Genomic DNA, 23,083 nt, shown 5'->3' on the forward strand with positions numbered 1-23,083 from the left:
TGTCAACAGCCACTAATTGCTCTTCTACCTCCATTAACGTAGGCCTTCACAACCTGCAGAAAGAGATAACCTTCACATTCAGAGCTGTCCCTACCATTAAAATGTCAATTTGAACTTTAAAAGGAGCCAAAACCGTCAGCTGTCTCATGGGTTTGTTGTTGTTGAGACTGAAATAGAGGGTTGAATTGAGAAACATTAAACAATCATAACCATTACACCCTAACTTAATATGATTACTTTTTTGTTTTACATTTGGCTCATGTAGATGTTAATGTGCTTTTTTGTAATATGTATATGTGTGTGTGTATGTGTGTATATATATATACATACACACACATATATAAATGGACCATAAATTAGTCCATTTACACACACATTTAAGTTGTGCTGGAAATTATTAATAATAATGTTTCAGGGGTACAATGCCACAAATAAACCATCAAGTCAGACTGAGAAACAAAATGTTTTTTCAGTGAAATTATTGTTCTGATCTGAAACATCTAACTCTAACCCTAATCCATACACGCACAACATGTGTATGTCCAGTATACAGGTCATACTCAAACAAAAGTAACTTACCAACACGTTTAATGAACAAAAAGAGGAAATAACATATATTAATGTTCCTTGTGCCAAATTGTTTTTAGAATTAGAATTATTTTGTTCTATGGGACACTATTGTTAAGCTCAGAAATACTTCGATTTATACAAAGCAGCCTTATCTGCCAAAACTTTCTGAAATGTGCATACCCATAGTTTTTAGTTTAAAAAACTTGCAGCCTGTATGTTTGTGTGTAATTTTAAACAATATAACTTACACAGTACGCATATACTAGTTAGCTTTAAAATAATGTAATAGAAAAAGAGATAAATGCACTGGATGCTTAAATGTCCCATATTGGTCAATGTCCCATTTTACCCTAATCCACCCTCATTTTTAAATATTGTTTGGGTTTTTGTCGCGTTTCTATTTTTCCAGCTTGACCAGAAAAGTAATAAACATCAATATCAATCAGAAATTAGATCAAATGTGTTTGTTATTAGTCAATTTTTCATTTTATGTAAAAAAAAAAAAAAAAAAAAAGGAAAAAAAAGGTCACCCTGGAGTACCCGGATGTGTGACGTCATATCACCGGGACGACGCTGACTGAGGGCATGAGTCGCTGAACTTGAGTATTGTAAACAGCCCGTTATTTAACCCGATTCATCACAAGCTGTTTTCTCACAATGTTGGCGTGCAAACGGAGTGTGACCGGCACCATGACCGCTGCTCTCCGGCTTCTTCGCAGTAATCAAGTAAAGTCGCTTTTACGGTGGTTTCCCTGCAGTAGAGGTTGCATATGTACGCTGAGTTAACCCTGCTTCTCTCCTCAGGTCGTTGTTGTGTCTGGACAGCAGCAGAGATGTCTGAGCACAAACACAGACGGAGAGGTCCGCATCGCAAAGGTACTTAAGGAGAAGTTCCCGTCAGCCTCATCGCTCAAAGTGGTGGATATATCAGGTACACACACACACATACAGCATGTGGTTGGCTGCTCTCTAATGATGGGGACTGACGTAACGAGTTATTTAGGCGACGCCACGACAATTAAACATTTGACATCCAGGTTCCTCTCTTTATTTTCCAATAAAGGACGGGTTCACAAGTTTTCAAGCATGTCTTAATGCAGTCAGGTGCCAATGAGCATTGAAGCAGGTTTTTCTTACCATGATCATTCATATTACTCATAAGATCCTTTCATGAATCCACAAGTCTCCTGTGCAAAAATATATTTACAAGTTTATCTTGATCATTCAGTCATCCAAATTAGTCAAGTCAAGTAGATATGTTTCAATGACAAAAGTCCTCTTTTTGTTACTACACACACGAGGGAGTTTGATGCTAAAAAGGCTGGGGACCGCTGAGGCCTCCTATAAGCTTCAGATCACACTGGATTTTGGCTATCATCCCTTACAGTGAAAGTGTATTGGAGGGGGATCTTTTAACAACTAGTACAGAAAGAATGACTACTGAGTCTTTCATTGTTCATATTTTAAAACAGACTTTAAAAAAGTGTGAATCATTCTTTAAGTGTGCAATAAGGTCTGCAGCACCTGCTTCAGCTCTTCACTGATATTATGATGCTTACACTGCATGAAGTATTCAAATCTAAGAGTTTTGTTTTGGCTGCATCATTCCAGTGGGTGATGTGGACAGACGTGGAATACATCCATCAGTCTGAATTTCCCCAAAACGATTATTTTAAAATGTCTGAAAATATTAATACTTTTCCACTCTGTATACTATGATAATCATTTCTAACAATCTTCTATTTGTGTGGCTGGCACATTTTGCTTTGAAACTAAATAAACAATTAACAACACAATCAATTGTATTGTCCAATAAAATAAATAAACAAATATTATTCTCACATAAATAGTGTGAGAATAATATCAGGTTAAATCTCATTTCAGCAATCTTTACATCAGCAATACATCTTATATAATTTTATGTTTATACTTACTTTGAACTTTCACAGAAATCAATGAAGTTAAAGTATTACATCCTCCTATGTGTTACTCTGTATATAATACTTAAAAATAATAAATAAACAAAAAAGGCGTATAGATCTTTCCTTGTTATTGTGTAGCAATCACACAGGAACGACATAAACTGGCTCTAAATGACATTGTGTGATTTGTTGTTGTGTGTAGGTGGCTGTGGGGCCATGTATGAGATCCATATAGAGTCCAGTGAGTTCAGAGGAAAAAGGACTGTTCAACAACACCAGCTAGTCAATCAGGTAACTCATCATATAAAAGCTCACTATATAACCTGTGTCACTATTTATGGAGTTTACAGGTAGGTTTGACATATTGTACAGCTCTAATTTAGCAATTGTTTGGGTTTTTTGAAGACGTTCATACTTGCAGTTGTGTGCAGAGGTCCATACTGTATCAGTCAGTCATGTTGAGATATGTAAGAGTGAACCCTTAATGTTTTCTGAACACTGGTAGATGGTTCAACTTGGAATGGGTGCATTTTATTCATTTGTGGTTTTGTTTTCTCCTGCATAGGCACTCAAGGATGAGATTCAAGAAATGCATGGACTGCGAATATTCACTGATGTTCCAAAACATTAGTGCAAGTTCACTTTTCCTATGTTAAAGCTAATATGAATGTACAGTTTTAAAGAGGATATGGTGTAGCTAATTTGTTTCATGATCATTGTTAATGTGCCAGTCGTATACATGCAGAGGGAAATTTTCTATCACAGCTATACATTAACGATTTAAAAATGTGAAATAAATGTAAGATTACAATAAAATGATCTTTTTTACCATTAAGGTATCCTCTGCTTTGAGACTATTTCTAGAGTGAACGCTACAATACGCACAAATGGACATGGTAAAATATCAAGTCATGTAGGGTTCTTATTATTTTGGGGTCCTCTCAGGGTTGATGATGATGATGATGATGATGATGATGATGATTGTGTAATGATAAGTGGTCCTGCAAGTCATACATAATAACATCCTACATATTGAAAAATTGCTGCAGACCTTTGTTTTAAACGGAGCATTATTTTGCTATGTCACTGACACTGTGGGCAAAGTGAATGATTTCAAATCAATGTCTTACTATTAGACTGTACTTGGACCTATTGTATTTATTCTGCCTTTGTATTAGTAATACACGCTGCAATAAAAAATCAGTGGCTCCTCAACACATTTTTGAATGGACTTTCTAAGTATTTTCTTTCTAGTTAAATTACTCTTAGTATACTGGCACCATTTGATGCTTCATCCTTTTGTGATTGTGTTATAAGTTAATATAATATTGAATATTAATACTGAAAATATAAACATTGTGCAGCTGTTAGAGACATGTTGGTAACTTTTTCCTCATCTTTTCTTAAGGTTATGAGGAAAACAGCTTTAAATTCATTAACTGGAGATTAAACCAAGCAACAAGTTTCATGCATGTGGTCTGATCATAAAGAGTTGAATGGCTAAAGAGGTTGGGCTGGCCAATGAGTAACAAGAAACTACATAAAAACCAGATAAGCCAGAAATAATTTAGAAACAATGTTGGATCTAAAGTGTATTCACCAGAGACATGTTTATTCCTAAACCACAAAATAAACCACTCTGCATATCTTGGTCATTATTAACCAAATTTAAGAAATTCTCATAAAATGTTTATTGTAATAAAATATCAGCAGATAAACCGTAAACAGTGCTTAAATATTTAGGGCAGTAACTCATAATTATTTCCAGTGTATAAAATGTCAGAAAATGGTGGGGAAAGTTTCCCAAAGCCCAACGTGATGTCCCAAAATGTCTATAATCCACAAAAGCCCTCAATCAAAAGATATTCAGTTTACTGTCAATAGAATAATAAAGAAACCAGAAAATAATCACATTTAAGAAGCTAAAAATGAAAGAATTTGGACCTTTTCTTCTTAAAAAAGAACCCAAAATTAAAATCAATTATCAAAATAGCAATTAATTTTACTAGTTAGCAAAAAGTAATTAATTGTTGCAGCACTACAAACACTGATATCTGTATCAAACGCAAACATTCAAATACAACCAGTTGGGTGGAGTTGATAGGCCTTATAAGCTAATATATGACCATATTCTGCAGCTTGAGCTTTTTAGCCTTTTAACTCATTGTTTTTACACTTTCAAATTAACCAAGTGGTTCTGCATCGCTGCTCTCATCAGTTTTAGCAGCAGCAGCAGCAGCAGCAGCAGCAGCTATTATCAGCAACAAAAACCAAAAACCTAATTTAAAGGACCAGTGTGTAGGATTTAGTGGCATTTAACAGTGAGGTTATAGATTGCAACCAACTGCAAAAAAATCCCCCTGTGGCCCAAAAAACTTTTTTCCCCTTTCCACTGTAATAGAGACCTTTGTAAAACATGTGACTTGACACCTCAACCAGCAGACAATATCAATTATGACTCTTTCTATTGTGAATTTTTGATCCATGGAGGTTTTGTGTTAAAACCTCCCTTGAGCCTAAAAAGAAAAAGAAGAATATGGTGTGTTAAAAGCCCCTTTTAGGAATGATCAGCTAGGGCTGTGAAGCGTAGGTGGGCCTACCATCAAACATCTTGGGTGTAATGGTTTGAGGATTGTGAATAATGTCTCACTTCCACCCAGTGTCCACCATATGTCATGTAGCTTTCACCTTCACCCACCATGTTTCACAAATCACAAACATGTTGTTAATTACCTGTACATGTGTGACAAAACGTTTCATAGCAAAACAGGTAAGCAAAACAGGTAAGCAAGAGGTTCGTTGCAAAATTCAAGAAAAACAGGTGTCAATTATGATCAAATTGCCTAAACATAAACTACACCTTGCTGGAAGAAGTGAGAGGTGATGGGTTTGGAGTCCATATTTTCAAGCACACCTGAAGGCACCACACTTGTTGGATTTTTTCATCAGGGGTGCATGAGTTGCATTATAGACTGTAATATAAAGTTTTGTGCACATTTCACCAGCAGATGGTGCATTTCATAGCCACTTAAGCTCGCTTCATGCAAAGATATACATGTTATAGCCTGGATATGGCAAATTATAATTGATATCCAGGGCTTCTGTAAGTGTAATTTTAAAAAATGTGATTATTCAGGCTTGCGTTTAAGCATGAGTAAATGCAGTGTGTGGGTCAGCAGACATCCTGCCACATAGCGCCTGTGTGCATGCTGCGCACCACATCACTCTGAGCCCCGAAGAGGAACGGAGAGGAAGAGCAGCTGGGCTTCGATATGGCTAAAGAAGGAGCAGATATGACGGAGGAGACCGAGTATATGATTGATAAAAATGTGGGGAAAGAAACAGAAAACGTGGAATCTTTCGGGGATACCAAAGAAATGCGAGCGGTGATACTATCAGGTTTTGGAGGTCTGAACAAACTCAGGGTGACCAAGAAGGCAATGCCCGAGCCTCAGGATCGTGAAGTGAAGATCCGCGTCAAAGCATGGTAAATAAGAAAATATCACTAATGCATTTTATGTGTCTTAATGGATTGGGATGGTCTCCCTGGCCTACCCATTGCATTACCATGCTTGTATTCTCTAAACAGGAAATAACAGATTTATTTTCATGAAGCCAACAGGTTTTTTTGTGTAGATGGTTGGCTGGCTGTCTGGAGCCTATTGATATCAAGCTATTGATGAGGAGCAAACTGTTGTCAGAGAGATTCAGTCATTTTATTTGTCTATTTTCATTCATTATTATTATTCCAGAAAACGACAACTACAGTTTAGGAAATTTAAAGTGTATACTATTTCATTTAGTGAGAATGCTTGTTATTGAGTCTGGCCTTCTTCAAAGAGGAATAGCCTGTGACTCATTGCTGATAATAGTGAAATAAAAAGCACTGGGCAGTACTAAAGCTCTTTTGCACAGTTGTGCAGTAGCCCAGTGGTCAGACAGTTCTGCTGGGTGGTTTACATCAAATTATTGAATCAGACTGAGTTCATGTCAACAAACACTAAAGACCCTATTTATTTTGTGTTGCAGTGGTTTGAATTTCCTGGATCTGATGGTACGTCAGGGAACTATTGATAGTCCTCCTAAACCTCCTCTTGTTCCTGGGTTTGAATGCTCTGGAATAGTAGAGTCAGTGGGGGAAAACACAAAGGGATTTGAGGTTAGTGAAATTCCAGATGCAGTGATGTATGAATAAATGTTGTCAATTTCTAAAGCACAGTACTGACTTAAATCTGTGGCAGGGTCAATGACATGATGCTACTTTTTTGTTTCCATGTGGTTTAGTCAAATTTAAAAGGATTAAAAATTGAAAATAAATGCATGAATACCTTGCGCATATTCTTTTTATGTTGGCAGAGTATAAAATGTTTGCTTTAATCCATTTTTATAGAATTTATTCAGGGATTACAGCAAAAATGTCTAAGTGGTGTAACCATAAAACCTTTAACCAAAAAATTACAGTTAAAAATGCTCAAATTCTCAGTAAAACACCACATCAACTAGTTTGGCATAATCTTACACTATCACTCTTTCATATTAAATAAAGGTTAATGGAATACAATTGTTCTAAATATTAAATATAATTTGGGGAATCATGTCAAGTCCAGTGAACCACATGAAGTGTCTCTAAGCGTAACCATCATTTAAAAAGCCATTTTGTTAAAATTGTGAAGAAGGCCATATAACAGGAAGTAGTTTTACAGAGAAGGACCCCTGATGGTCACAAATGCTGCAGACAAGGTTAGAAGCTCTTAACAATTACTCATAAACTGACATTTTTGGACTTAGTCAGGTTTGCTCAGTTTACGTCAAATGGTATGATCCTAGAAAAACATAGATAATTCATAAGAATTCATTAAAATGAATATTTACTTTAAAAAATACATTTCAAATATTGAGACCATAGCTAAAGTCACATTTTTTAATAATTAATTGATTTGAAGGAGAAATGTTACTCAAACATAACGTATGTGAAATGTAATTATTTACATTTCTGCTATTTCATTACTAATATAAACAAAACTGAAACAATTAAACAAAATAAATAAAATCAATTTTCCCCCATTAGATGCCATCTTCTAACAAGGAAAAACGTGGCTTGTCACAGAGCATTTGTGAATGCTGCTGCATGAAACAGCTGGGTGGGAAGAATGTTTTCACTTTTATAATATAATAACATCATCTCTGAACCAGAACCTCTGAACTCAAGACATTCAAAGCTCATGACAGAGGACTGGAACCAGTTCCTCGCTCTCTCTCTCTCTGCCCACACACATCTTTTAAAGATACGATATCCAAAATTCTTATTGTCAGGTTTTTATCAACTGTATTCACAATAGAAGATCATTTATGAGTTGGCTTATGAGTTGTTATTGTCAGGTGATTTTTTTTTTGTAAAAGTTTTTTTCATTTCTTGTTGTCAGGTGTTTTTTTCATTTCTTGTTGTCAGGTGTTTTTTTCTAAACTGAAATAACATGTAAAACCAACTTCACTGAACCTTGTTGGCTGTCATATTTGATTGTCAGTGTCCATTTCTTCAACAAACAATGTGTTTGACTGTAGAAGGAACATGGTCAGGCAGTGTAGCAGATTTTTGTGCTGGTTACATCCGTTAATGCTACCCAGTGTCCAGTTGCTGTAACCAGTATTTTTTCATAAACATCTGATTATGTACAGGAAAAAAAGTGAACTAAAATGTGGAATAAATGTAATCCACTTCGGCAACGCCAACACAATTATTTAGAAAAAATTGTTCTTTTTAGGATATGTCGTGCTCTATATTATACTCCAAAGAATGTTTCTTTTCATTGGATGTTTTAAAATGAGTGCACTTAAATACACTGTAGGTGGATGAAATATTTAATATTATTTAATATCTTTCTTTTGTGATTACAAAACAATAAACCTGATGCGTGCTTTCAAAACATTTTTGAATTTCTCATCTTGCCAACCCTTCTTTGTCACTGACCTGCCAACAGAATTAGAGATACAGACATGTGCTGTGATGGTAATAATGAGATGTGAAGTCAAGTTAATCCATATTTCCTTCTTGGTGCCACATGGTTTTTATTCATTATGCTTATTCTCCCACTGCCCTAACACGTTTCTTTTCAGATAGGTGACAGAGTTATGGCTTTTGTGAATTACAATGCCTGGGCAGAAGTTGTTTGCACACCTGTGGAGTTTGTCTACAAGTTGCCAGATGAAATGACTTTTACAGAGGCTGCAGCGTTCTCTCTGAACTTTGTTGCCGCCTACATGATGCTCTTTGAGGTTGCCAATCTGCGAGAGGGGATGTCAGTGCTGGTCCACTCAGCAGGAGGTGGTGTAGTAAGTTGGTTTCCTTTATGACCATATCATAGCAGCAAGACAAAAATAAATCCAACTCTTATTATAACTGGCAGTTTACATTTGGAGTATATTTGTTCTCTGTTATTGCCTTATATCAAATAAAAAAAGATAATAGACTTCTAATTATTTTGTTGTTAAACATCTTTTTGAGTAATTAAAGTTTTGGAATGAATGAAAGAAATGCGCAAATATTCAAAAAAGCCAGCCAACACTGTTGTTATAACTGAAGTTAACCATTAATCATAAGCACTATACAAACAAGGACTTAATATAATTACAATTAATAGAACATATAAACTCTACATCATTATATGTGATTTTTCAATGGATGTGTGTTGATTATGTCATGGTGGATTCAGCTGTTTTTTGTGATCATAGTACATTTAGAGTTTGGTTTTTTTCTCAGCCCCTGATAAGCTCTTGCAACTGTTTGTTATTTTCAGGGTCAAGCTGTGGCTCAGCTCTGCTCCACTGTACCTAATGTCACTGTCTTTGGGATCGCCTCATGTTTCAAACATGCAGCCATCAGAGACTCTGTGACTCACCTCTTTGACAGAAATGTTGATTATATACAAGAAGTCAAAAAGTAAGCTTGGAAAGTTTGTCTCTACTTTAGCTGAAATGCTTCGTAAATTGCTGTTAGAGGACTGAAGCGTCTGCAATTAGTTCAACTGTATTTTGGGAACTCTAATTTTTTAGCATTTAAAATTACATTCAATTTGATGACATCATCAGGGCAGGTTAGGTGTAGCATAATAGATACATAACAGATACACTAATGTGATAACGTGGACCATATTGAGTGCAGAGGGCTGTGCAAGGTTGCAGATGTTACCTACTGCCTTATTCGGTCTTGTGTGGCTGTGGTCCCCATGGCAACTCACAGCTCATCTCAGAGAGCAGCAGCATTGTGTAGGGTGGAGGTCTGCGCTGGGTCTGTGGAACAACTGAGCCAATTAGGGCTGAGTATCGATACCTTACACATTCCATTCACAACACACTATCAATTTGGACTACAAAAAACCCAACAGAGGTTTGATGCTAAATGATTTACTACTGATTTAATAGATTTACTGCAATTATGCTGTGATGTTTAAATTTTTCATTGCATAAACTAAGCTTATGATTATTTACAGAACGCCATGCTGCTTCCTCTGCCTCAGAGAGCTTCAGCAGTAACATATTATTGTTTGTAGATATACTGTTGAGCAGATTACTATATTCTTCAAATTATAATACATAGGAAATTAAATATTGTTTCATGGGCACTGATTGTTTCATGCTTTCTGGCTATATATCAGGAGTGGTAGTGGATTAATATGCCTTTCATCTCCCTCGCCCACACATTCTTCTCAGGATCAAGAGCAAAGTACAATTAAATTAGTCTTTTTACAAAAGGCAAAACCATGGGAATCACAAGACCACCAAGCAGTTTAGCTAAGCAGGTGTCCAGGGCCACAAGGCTGAAAGTAAAGAATTCAGGTCCCCTTGAGAACTACATGCCTTTCATTCTTTCATATCCATACCTTTAATTAGTCTCATTATGGTAAACAGGTTGGTCTGTTTGATTCTGGGTGTGATAAACTTTTTCTAACATCTTGTAAAACGTGTTACTGGTAAGGAGCAATATGGACACTGCAAAAAATCACTTTCTTGAAAAGAAAACTGTAGGCAGAGTTAAAAGAAAACCTGTGGGATGTATACTGCAACTTCTGAGTTAAACTCCAGAGAATCAGTGTTCATATCTTATGAATCCACGACTGGACAAAACTTGAAGCTGCTCCAGAGTATGAGTCACAGTCTTTATATGGACTTAAAGAAGATGTTTTGCAAGTTTACATACAGTGCCCACAGTCATAAACAAGGCAACGCACTGTAAATGTATGAAGGTGGCCTCTGATTATACTTACGCTCAAGAAAGTGTTTGTAGATTAATTCTTTACATGTTCAGATTATAATTTCACATGTGTATTAATTTACATGAATCCTCTTTTTCAGTGTATTTTACCTTTGCTTTGGTCTTGATGTTCTAGGATCTCTCCAGATGGAGTGGACATTGTGTTGGACTGCCTGTGTGGTGAGAACACAGGGAAAGGCCTGAGTCTGTTGAAGCCATTGGGAACTTACATCCTCTATGGTAGACACCATACTTAATGCTTTGGCTGTGTCTTAATGAAACCCTTGCCTTCCATTTAGTACCTTCAAAGTGAAAATAACTACATTTACAGTCTGTTTGACATTTTGTGAACTTCGCTTGTATACTTTCTTGCCCAGGTATTTATGAAAAGATTGATATTTACATTAAATATGCAGCTTGAGCCAGGAGGCGGATAGCTTAGCATAGGACTGGTAAAATGAGGAAGCAGCTAGCCTGGCATTGGTAACAAAATCTGCCCCAACCAGTGGTCTTTACACATCTAAGACTGATGCTTAGGTGATACAACAAAACATTGTCAGCACGTATGGTAACTTCAATCAATAGTTATGTTTCGGTCAAGCAACACACTTCATTCAGAAATGCTTGGCCTTTCTGACAGTGTGCAGGTGGTAATAGTTTGTTTTGAACAAAATCTGCCTGCTAGAACCTGTGACGCTCACTGATTAGTATGTAATATCTCATCCATTTAATCAAAAAACTGTAATGTAAACACAAGTTTCTGTTTTACATAGAGTCATGAGCTTTTTTTACATGGGTTTTTTTAAAGGTACTGGTTGTCGGTAGATTTTGCTACCTTCAGACAAAATGAGACTTGCTCTTTCTCCGCACTAAAGTGTTTATGCTAAGGTAAGATAGTTGGCTTTTATGTAGCTTCATATAACTGTACAAACAGGAGAGTGGTATCAATATTCTCCTTAAACTTTCAGTGAGAAGTAGAATAACAATATTTCCCAAAACAATTCCTTAAAAAGACAAGTCACATATTCACTGGAAAGTGATTACATCTGGACCAGGTCTGAAAAAGTAAGGCTCATTGGAATAAAACATAGTCCATAGCCTGTAAATGAAATGCCATCCTTATCTTATCTCTGTTGCTTGCTTTAATTCCTGTCAAGCCTCATGAATCAAGCAACAGAATAACAAGGAGATTAATTAGTTGGTTCTGTTTCTGTTTATATGTGCGAAGGCATGCTTGCATAGATGCTTTGTGGCTGCCTATTATTGACCAGTCACTTCTGTCCATTCTGGCCATTTGCACAGCATACAGCAATCCTTTTATTTTTGTTTTTCCAGGCGCGTCAAACATGGTAACTGGGGAAACAAAGAGTTTCTTCAGCTTTGCAAAATCTGTGAGTCAGAGATGCAGTCTGTCATCAACATTTGAAGGAAAGAGTACCATGTTACTACCCAATGAACATTTCATGGCTAATGAAACACACACACACAGATGAGTCACTATGGATGAAAGTATCTCTGAATTGTTGTTTTTTTCTCTCCAGTGGTGGCAAGTGGAGAAGGTGAACCCTATTAAACTATACGAGGAGAACAAAGTCATTGCAGGATTCTCGCTCCTCAATCTCCTCTTCAAACAGGACAGATGTAGTCTTGTGAAAGCAGTAATGGATAAACTCTTGTGTCTCTATGAGCAAAAGAAGATCAAGCCAGTAGTGGACTCCCTATGGGCACTAGAGGAGGTAAGAGTTAAACCAGAAGGTGTATGACAGTGTGATATCAATGATTATGAAATTAGAATGATCAGTGGTAATGTAAACAGAGATGCTGAAGATTTAAATGACAACATATAATCTGTTGTTTGTCACTGCTGTTTTCTGTGGGACATTGTCAGCTGTTCTTGGACATTTTTCTGCAGATGGTGGGTAGGTTGCATCTTCCTGCACCATAATTATTTCAGTCCCACACAAAACCCAACAGGCCATATGTTAGTCACTTCAATCTCGATTTCTAGAAAGTCTTTCCTTCCTGTGGAGTCTTAGTAGATGTACACTAATCACAAAATTTACATATGTTGGCTTTGGATCAGTTCAGCCATTGTAGAGACCACAGTGAACATGAATTGTTATCCAAAAGTTACCATCCACAAAGCTTGAATTGTCTCAGAGAAGCAATTTGCCCAATGGACTTTTGTTAATAGCAAGCTGTACAGTGCCCTTCTGCGAAACACTCCTTCAACCAAATTTCCTGTGAAACTCTGCTGAACATAATCAATAACATGAAGTCTTCTACCTGCTCCTTGGACATTTTACCAATTTTGTTTTTGAAGAAGGTCCTCCCCACCATTGACCTGCTCATTTTGTCCATTGTTAACAGCTCTGTGCCTTTCCAACCTGTTTTAAAACTGCTGTGGTCTCTCCCCTCACAAAATCAAACTTAGACCCCACAATTCTTAACAACCATAGACTCATCTCCAAACTCCCATTTCTTTCCAAGGTTATTGAAAAAGTTGTAATCCCCTAGTAGATCGCTCATCTCAGTAATAACAATCTCTTTGAAAAATTTCAGTCAGGCTTCCAGCTTCACAGCCCAGAAACTGCCCTCATCAGGGTGAGCAATGACCTCCTGTTGGCTATTGATTCTGGTAACCGCTCAACCCTGGTCCTGCTGCACTTGAACTATGCCTTTGACACCAGTGATCATACTGCCCTTTTAAACCATCTGGAGGTTCGCGGAGACATCTCTGGTGTGGCCCTTAAATGGTTCACCTCATATTTAACTGGTAGACAATTCTATGTCAGTAGAGGTAATCCTGTGACATCTTTGGCTCCTATCCACTATGGCGTCCCCCAGGTCCCATTCTTTTCTTCCTTTACATGCTCCCTCTGGGTGACATCATCAACCATAACATTCAGTTTAATTTCTACACTCATGACACACAACTTAATTTGCTGATCAAAACAAATGACAAAACCAATCTACAGAGCGTTCATGACTGAACTCTGATTGACTATGGCAACTCCAAAAGTCCCTCCATCACTGTAGCGTTTTTCTTAACTGTTTTAGCCTCTTTACATGGGCCAGTCGCATTTTTTAGAATAAATTTTAAGATACTTTTAATCATTGTTATGGTTTAGCATCTCCTTGAGTTGAGTCTCTTCTTTTGACCAAACACACTGCCTGAGATCCACAGGCAAACCTCTGTTATCTGTTCCAAAGTCACACCTAAAGGTAAAGGTGTCTTTGCATTTGCTGTTACAGACTTTGGAAAGCCCTACCTGAGGAGATTAGGCATGCTTAATCAATCAATGCCACATTTAAAATCGCTCATGTACAAATTGTGGTTGATTGACATAATCTGTTCCAATATAGCTCTGCTCTGCTTCAATCTGTGCAGAAGTCTTATTAACTGCATTTAAGTGCAGGGCCTTTATAATAGGGACTGAAGGTATACGTCCTGTAGAGTCAAAAATTTACTCTTTTGGTCATCAAGTTTTTAATCCTAATATGTATGGTACTGTGTAAGAGCTTTAGTTACTAATTGCTCCTCAGTGGAATCAAAATGGTTTCAACACACCCTGTAACCTTTTCAAGTAGAATGTTTGGAATTTGTTTCACAACCAAAAACAGTAAAATAATTTAGATAAAAAGTGTAATACATCACAAGAATCTGACTGCAAGACAGCCTGTACTTTCTGTTTACAGTCAGAGAGAATATGCTGATAAAATTATTGCTGGCTTCAGATTTTTATTTCTCATGGGAAATTTCCCAGTACTGTTGTCATTAAACTTTGGCAGAATGCTTGGGCCATTCACCGGAACCATTGCCCATGAAGAATCTCATTAGTGGGGAGGATGGCGTGGGATGTAGTGTCAGGGGCACAGCCTGGCTCAATTGTTTTTATGCCTGGATTGAGAATTCAGAGGGCATTAGTTTACATGTTAACCATAGCAACCTTTTTTCTGGAATGAAATGTTAGAAAAAGTGCGTGACTGGAACAGAACAACTGGAGGTTTTCCGACCACCAGCAGTTTTAGTCAAGAAAATATTAATGTATCTGTCAGTCAGGAGTAAAGTATTGAAAAAGAGAACTTGCATAAGGCATCTTGTAGTGATTGTCACTGACATGAAAGGACCAGGAGAGTCCCGTTAATCTTGCAGCAATGTGCTGGACAAATTTCTGACCTATTTCTGCTCTTGGCTTGTTTTGCACTATTTCTCACAAGTGAATACTTGTGAAACAATAGCTTTCAGACAATGAGGTACATTAATTTGTGTCTCTATGTGGACTGTAATGAGAGAGCAAGATACTACATTCTGTGTAATTTTTTCTGATGTGTGAACTTTTCTCCTCTCTGTGATAAAATAGTCTGACAAGCTTTAATGAATAGGATTGATGTTGTATTTTTTCCTTTATTAGACATTTGACAGGGAAGTGATAGAAAACAAGGGGAGGGAGATGGGTATGACTTGCAACATCACTCCATGGCTGGAATCAGTACCAGGAGTGTTGCAGTTATGCGGCATTCCCAACATTTGCTACAAGGCACTCCTTAGGAACCACAATTTTATGAGCAGAAGTTAAGCATCATAAAGCTCCCTCCTTTATTACATGTTCCTTACACATTTGCTACAAAATTGATGCAGCTCAAGACTTGTTGACACAATGTAATATGTGTTTACTGGGGATTTGGGATTTTCCAGACAAAAATATTTTACAGTTTTAGAATCTTTCTTTTTATTGGTTTACATAAACTACATTAAATAGCAACAATAGAAAAAATATTTTATTTTGTCATGAAAGAAAATAATTTACCCAAAATTAAATCCCTTCTTTCTTTCTTTCTTTCTTTCTTTCTTTCTTTCTTTCTTTCTTTCTTTCTTTCTTTCTTTCTTTCTTCAAATTAATTTCAGGCAAAGTCATGTTTTTTTTGGTAGAAAAATCCTCAAAGTCATTAGTTGGTCTTCATGTATGACTGGTGTGGGTTAAGGTTAATTGCTGTGTTTTATTCTCAGGTTAAAGAGGCGATGCAGAGAATTCATGACAGAGGCAACATAGGAAAACTCATTCTGGACGTTGAGAAGACTCCTACTCCTCTGGTAACTGCAAAAAATGTGTTTTTATTCTAGTTTTAGAACAATATTAACAGAAAGCATACATGTATAAATGGATCTTTTAAGTAAATGGGCAACTAGCCTTAATTTCCCTGGGGAAAAAATGATCTCAAAGTCCAGAGTTTATGTGGAGTTTTTTTTTCACTACAACAGTTAACATCTGTTACAGTAGGAGGGTATGGTGAATTGTTTTCTGTCTGTATGCCATGTAATGATACATAAAGTATTAAAATACACACAAACTTTATATTTTAAAATGTCACACTTAATACATTATGGACATATAAGACTAAGATGATTTAGTCTGATTTGATCAATATGGATGGTAGATTAGATAAATACTGTATTAATGACAAAAACCACATACAATTAAAGTATTATATGACATGAATTGTCGATACAACGCAAAATGGTCAACAGGAAGAATAGGAGAAAGAGGAGGAGGATGACAGATGTAAAGGCCCCCCTCCACTCCCTGTGGTTTCCTTGATATTATGTATTTAGCTAATGTAGAGCTAATTTAATCATAATTGCATCTTCAGTGAAGATGTTTTTCGGGAAAAACAGTGACGACATTACAAGATGTGCAAGATGGGTTTCATCATCCATGTGCCAAACTATCTACCCAGCTAATTGGCTGGCTGGCTTGCAGGTGGTCTCTGTTGTAAATGTTGTTAAAGTTACATTCCTGATGCCTACTGCACATTGCCAGGTCCAATCAGGGTCATGAGGGAGCAGTGAGTGGGATTTCCTTCTGTTTAATAGCAGCAGTTTCTATGGTGATCTCAACATCAAACTTAGAAAAACTACTGTATCAGATATATAGAAGCCTGTATCCCTGTATCCAACAGAGGACACATTTACTGGTCCATTTGATGTCAGCTCACACAGTTGTTTGTGTGAGTGTGTGTGTATACCTCAGTATGCAGTTAATGATAGATCAATAATATTTCTTACCACTAGATGGCCAGTGACAGCACAGAGACCAGTGAAGCAGGGGAGGAAGAAGAGGAGCCTGAGGGAGACAACGACAGCAAGGAGCGGATGCCTTTCATTCATTAAACCTAACAAAGCCCTCTGCAACATGCTTATAGAGACTGGAGACACTACGCAGATTCACCACAGAGGATCACAATGACACACAAGTGTTTTGCTGTATGTGTGTGTGTATGTATGTATGCATGTGCTGTATGCATGTATGTACAGTATGTGTTTGGGCCTCTTGTCTGTTACCTATTGTTTCTGCCAGATAGAAAATTTGGATAAATTAAGACTGTCAACAAGTGCTATTCTCAGAATAGTGATATTATATAATTTACTGTATTATGAAATAATGTCATGCTAGGCAAATCTGGGATTAGCTTTGTGTGCATTTTACAGTTAACTGCATCTGCAAGTCCCTCAATTTTTTTTATCATTTATTGAATTTCCAATGGATTTAATATGTATTTAAACCTCCTGACATGCTGTTGTTAGTTTAAAAATAGTAATCAGTAAATCAAACAAGTGGTATGCACTATAACAACTTAAAAACATTTCACAAGATAGGAAAATGTGTTATGTTAAACCCTTCCTTGTCTTCAATGATGACAGATGAAGTTTGAGAAAATCACTCCAGTGTTTTCCCGCATCTGACCATGGAAATTAATCAGATATTAACATTTTTGTGTCACAAAAGAATGTGTAAGCTAGGAGGGGTAGAAAAGTCTATGTGTAGATATTTGCATGATATTTAGCATTCTTAGGTGCCAACCTTGTGATATTTTGGGTTCACCAGTGCCTTTGAGCTGCAAACACTGTACCACTGTCAAGTGTTTGATACTTGAAATGCTTTCCTCATGTAAAGTTCACCTTGAACAAACCAACAAAACAAGTATTTTTAACCAGAGTATGATACATAAATCAAAAAACTATTCATAACTTGGCCTTAAAATGTAGTAAGATGATAATGTAGTACCATTATGTCTCTATTCATGTCGTGAGTTATTGGATTGTGGACACAAAAATGTATTTTCATAACTTTGACTAAAAGGCTACAAACATTGTAAATTGCTTAAACAGAACTGAATTTGAGTTTCAAAAGGTTACATTTATATCTATGTCAAAATCTTGCAGAATATATGGATAAAAGAGACACTGAGATAGATCAGTAGATTCTGATAAGTCTCAGAGGAGAATCAAGAAGTGCTCAGTAGTTGAAGGTTTGCTTGTTTGACTAAAGTTGTTTACTTGCTGGTGCCTCAAAACAAAAGTGCCATAAAACTCCAAGATAAATTATTTTTAGAATGAAAGCTTGTGTAATAAGGCTTTCTACTGAGCAACACTGTGTATTACATTATTTGGGTATGCTTTACTCCAGATCTGTGAGTTGTTAATTAAATGCAGGAAAAGCTGACAAGAAATACACACACCCTGAATACTTATTCAGATGACCGATATGTTTTTGTTTTTTAATTTATTCAAGTAAAAACAAACTGCATTTTATTTAGTTTGTTAAAAAATGTCCATTAGCCTTGCTCATTTAGTGTGTTAGTTAGTATGTTTTATACTGTATCAGCCATTACTTTTCACTTTACTTGAATTATTAAAATGAAACCAGAGTATACAGCAAGAAGTACTTTCTCAATTGTAAAAAACAAACAAACAAGCAAAACAACAACAATAAAACAATTTAATACTTGATACTGTGATCAAGCCATTTTTAGAAATTAAAAAAGATCAACCCAGTGAGAGGAAAACTAACAAGAGTAAACACTGCTTGCCTCTAAGTTGAATGATAGTGACAGTGTTAATGTAGTAAAGCAATGAAGTAAATTATTTTGGAAGTTAATTTCTAATAAAGTTAATGATGTGTAGACACTTTGGAAATACATTTCAATTATAATATCATAAATATGTGTAAATGTGTGTGTGAGGGAGAGTGTGAGACTGCATGTTTTTTTCTTGAATGTGTGTGTTTATTCATATTGCCTTGTGAAAAAAAAGAAAAACCTATCTAAAGAAATGTTTCGCACTGTAGTGTTTTTACAAATTTCCTTATGAACTATGGTTTACCTGTGGTACATTTTTGTCGAGTTTTGTTAACTTTTGTTGTGCACTTTCTGTTTACTTGAATAAATTTATCTGCAAAGTATGCCGTGAGAAATGAGAATCTTTTCATAATTTTGCATATTGCATTAAAATTGGCGTTACTCATATCTTTTAATATATTTCAGAAAACAACTTATGACCTTTTGCATGTCACAAACAATGAACCTTGCAGGTGGATAAAACAATACAACAATACCTTTAAAACAATACAATTTTCAATCATTCAAACCTTTTTTTTTTTTAAATCCATGAACAGGAACCATTTGCTCTTTGGGTTGCAGGTGGGGGTCTAACTGAGTACGCTGTTGGGGTTCCCATTCCTTTTCTGTCTTCTCTTTCCAGCCCTACCCTTGTGTCATACATTTGGATTTCCCTGATTAGGTCTTCCTCTTCCTCATTCATGAGTAGATGGTAGCAGTGTCATCTTCTCCTTTTACCACTATCAGTAGTATCCTTTGGAGTAGGCACCCCCAGGAACAGCCTCTAGGACCCTTTCAATATCATGTTCCCCTGGTTGCCAAGTTGGCACTATATCCCAGAGGAGTTGCATCTCCTTTATTTGTGTGAGTGTTGTTGGACCTGAATAATTTAATCCTGGATGCGGGATGCTGATCCCTGTCAATACGGGCATTTGTCCCCATAATCCCCATTGAGATGGGTCCCTTCATACTTCCACTTGTTGTTGGGATGAACCAGGAGTAGAGGAGGACAGTGGAATGGGTTCTCCAGTTACAGTACATTAAACCCCAGTTCCCTCCATGAAACTTCTTCCCCTCATCTCCTTTCCCTGTCCTTAGTGAGGACTGTCCATTTAAGCTAACCGTGCTCTCATTAAGCCAAGCATTGCACCAAAATACCCCTCTTTAAAAGTCTTTTATCTCTATATATTTTTTGTCTTGTCTTGCAATGGTAGGGTACAACCAGTTCTCCTTACCCAAAGATTCCTCTAACCCGGGGATGGGCTCATCCACCCAAGCCAGCACTCTCCTGTCGTCTGTCCTTCCCCTATCCTTAAAGGTGTCCCTTATGGGATAAGGAGCAAAGGGTTGATACCTTCAAGGTCCAGAACTTTGGTCGCTCATCTTATACCCAGGGATGCCGTCCCCTGGTGTTTCTCCCCCTCCAGCTGTGTTCCCTCATAAACTGTTCCTCACTCCACTCATGGATATTCCCATTTAGAATACAGGGTTTTATATCCCTTGCTTTGCTCAGAAATAATTGACAATTTTTTGTATTTCTACTTTTAAAATCCACTTTGTTTAACTTGCTGGTTTCCAATTACTACAGCAACACATGTTAACAAAATGTTTTGCAAAAATGTAAAAATGCATCATTCTAATCAGTATTCCACTTCGGAGGAAAATGTAACTTCTTATTTAGCACAGATTCAAACGAAATACAGTCCTTAGAAATGTACAATTTGAAGACTGTAAAATGGGAAAATATATACATTAGCTGGTATGATAGTTGCCTTGCTATATTGAACCCATATGCAGTAGTTTTTCTTATTTAGCTCTCACCTCCTGTCTTTATACAACACCCCACTCCAAAAATAGCTTTGCCTGCACCAGAGGTGGGAGCTGGGGTTTCTCAGGTCTAATAGCAGCTTTTTTTAAAAAAATAAATAAATTATGCAACTGGAAGTAGGTGTGATTGTAAATATATCTATGTTTAGCAGCTAAATTTTCTTTGTAACTTGTTTTTGTACACTGACATCTGTGAAAGAATTGTTTTGAATAGGTTAATACCACGTAGTATGTAGATAAATCCTGTATTTGACAGTTAAAAGATGGTCAGATTAGCACTTTTCACTGAGTTGACAACCAGTTGTAACATTTGTAATCACTTGTCAAGAACTGACTTAGCATCCAAAGATGATTGGAACAGGGAAGCATAGTTTAGAACACTCTGTAATAGTAAAGCAGTCAATGAATTTCCAGTTTGTTTGTGAAATGAAAGGGAATACTGCTTAGTGCACGACGTACAAGTAAATATTTATCAAAAGCCAGACACAAGGAAATCATTATTTGCCACTCCACCCTTTTACCTCCCTCGCCTCCTCCTGATGTTTGGAAGAAAAAAAACTGAGATTGAGCCAATGCAAGGAGAGTACCCAGAAAGGCACACAGAGGGCCAGTATATATTGAGCTGGCCACAGTGTTTTTTGTTCCTTTCCCAGCAGTACAAGGTGTGCCACTGTGTCCTGTCCTGTAGGATCCGCTGGCCTCAGACATGGCACGTCTGGTCCTCTCTGTCTTCCTCGTACTTTGCTTCTCTTTGCTCCACTTAAGCTCCAGTCATCCATCTCGCACCAGAAAGGCTGTGTCACCTCGTCAGTCTGGTATGTATGGACATTGCAAACAGTTCAGAAATAATGTGTTCACTAATGATGTTTTTCTGATCTGTTTTTCTTGCTTCTCCATTGAGATGCAGCTGCAGGAGAAGATGACGTGAAGTCTCAGCTTGACAGGCTGTGGCAGGAGGTGAATTCCCTGAAGGAGATGCAGGCGTTGCAAACAGGTATCACTCTCACTAAATATATAAATAAAGGTAGAAACCATCGCACAACCAATGAAACTAACAGTATCCAACATCTATCTCATGTAACAATGTATGCAATATGTGTGACATGTGCAATAGACTGGGTGTGTGTGTGTGTGTGTGTGTGTGTGTGTGCGCGTGTGTGTGTATAAATAGCTCTTATAGTATTTTATTGTTTTTATGTATAATATTTTGACTTTTTATTGCACCACTGGAAGAGAATCCCGAACCAATCTTGTTGTGACAACTGTTGTACAATAAAGGATATTCTATTCTATTAAAGAGTGAGGTGAGGACATGAGTAATTATACTGATAGATTGTGTGCATTGTGAAATAAATGGTGACATAACAGATTTTGAACTTTTTGGTTTGCTTAGTCTCCAGCAGAGGGCACCAGAACTGATTTCAGCTTTTAAGTTGTGCTGCACAAGAGAGAGGACTGTTAGTAAAAGGCCATTCATAGAGAATGTCAGAACCTGTATAATTATGTCCATAATGATTATTTGCGAATTCAACAGGAAACTAAACCTATTTTTAAACACTTTCTATATTTCTAGTTACTTTACATTTCGAGTATTCATAAAACAAATGCTTTTGTTTCAGTGTGTCTCCGTGGTATCAAAGCTCACAGGAAGTGTTATCTTACAATTGAGGAACCAAAGCATTACCATGAAGCAAATGAAGACTGTATTGCACAAGGAGGAACTCTTGCAACACCACGGGACATGATGGAAAACAATGAACTGAGAGACTATGCAAAGAGGAGTGCTCCAGGATCCAAGGACTTCTGGATTGGTGTGGCAGACATAGTGAAAGAAGGCCAGTATGTTGATGTCAACAGTCAGCCCATCAGCTACTTCAACTGGGACCGCTCCAAGAAGCAGCCCACAGGAACGAAGAGAGAGAGCTGTGTTGCTCTTTCAGTGGTTGCACAAGGAAAGTGGTACGATGAGGTGTGTCGTAGTCTGAAAAAGTACATTTGTGAATATGTCATTCCCTAAAGGTGACAGAGTGGTTGTTGATGATTTAATGATCATTTATGCTGGTCAATGATTAAAAGAATGCAACATCATATGTTTATTGTCAAATCTGTGCCAACCAAAACCCTGACTTGTTATAGTGGATTATAGTGGAAAAGTGGATTTAATACACACTGTTCAGAGGTAAATGTAACTAACTTACAGTAGGTTATTTCTCTTTCTTTGATAACCGATATCAGACTACTTCATGATAACCTTATACAGTTTTTACACTGTTTACTACTGTACATCTGACCACTTCACTGCTCAATTTGAGGAATCAACAGAGGAGTGATTTGCTTAAGGGTAGCATGGAGGTAATTAATTCACCCATCACTCATCACCATCACACCATTCAACTACAGAGTCTGGAAATTAACCTGCTAACAAAAATATCACTATAAATGTATTGCTATGTATAACATGGAAAATAAATACACATTCCAATACATCTATGACCTCTATACTCTTCTTATAATATACCGTAGTAAATGGTTTACATCTACCTATTTACTCTCACACCTAACCTGTGTAACCACATTGAACTGCGGGTGTAATACTTAAAAACAGACCTTCACATCA

General features: G+C 36.9%; 3 protein-coding genes across 3 annotated transcripts; all 3 read left to right on the forward strand.

Moving 5' to 3' along the window:
- Positions 1 to 1,147: 1,147 nt before the first annotated feature.
- Positions 1,148 to 3,699, forward strand: bola3 (bolA family member 3). Its single transcript, XM_053319194.1, has 4 exons — positions 1,148 to 1,296; positions 1,375 to 1,501; positions 2,695 to 2,783; positions 3,058 to 3,699. Exons 1-4 carry the CDS (start codon positions 1,228 to 1,230, stop codon positions 3,121 to 3,123), a joined length of 351 nt encoding a protein of 116 aa, XP_053175169.1. The 5' UTR covers positions 1,148 to 1,227; the 3' UTR covers positions 3,124 to 3,699.
- Positions 3,700 to 5,764: 2,065 nt separating this feature from the next.
- vat1l (vesicle amine transport 1-like) lies at positions 5,765 to 17,190 on the forward strand. The gene is made up of 9 exons (XM_053320907.1): positions 5,765 to 5,979; positions 6,522 to 6,651; positions 8,607 to 8,822; positions 9,287 to 9,429; positions 10,877 to 10,980; positions 12,076 to 12,131; positions 12,282 to 12,476; positions 15,752 to 15,835; positions 16,814 to 17,190. The coding sequence occupies exons 1-9, from the start codon at positions 5,765 to 5,767 to the stop codon at positions 16,910 to 16,912; spliced, it is 1,242 nt and encodes a 413-aa protein (XP_053176882.1). The 3' UTR covers positions 16,913 to 17,190.
- A 3,948-nt stretch (positions 17,191 to 21,138) lies between these two features.
- Positions 21,139 to 22,616, forward strand: clec3a (C-type lectin domain family 3, member A). The gene is made up of 3 exons (XM_053320854.1): positions 21,139 to 21,281; positions 21,374 to 21,460; positions 22,086 to 22,616. The coding sequence occupies exons 1-3, from the start codon at positions 21,173 to 21,175 to the stop codon at positions 22,481 to 22,483; spliced, it is 594 nt and encodes a 197-aa protein (XP_053176829.1). The 5' UTR covers positions 21,139 to 21,172; the 3' UTR covers positions 22,484 to 22,616.
- Positions 22,617 to 23,083: the final 467 nt, after the last annotated feature.

Source organism: Scomber japonicus, chromosome 1 (assembly GCF_027409825.1).
Source record: "Scomber japonicus isolate fScoJap1 chromosome 1, fScoJap1.pri, whole genome shotgun sequence".
In the NCBI taxonomy this organism is placed as follows: domain Eukaryota; kingdom Metazoa; phylum Chordata; class Actinopteri; order Scombriformes; family Scombridae; genus Scomber; species Scomber japonicus.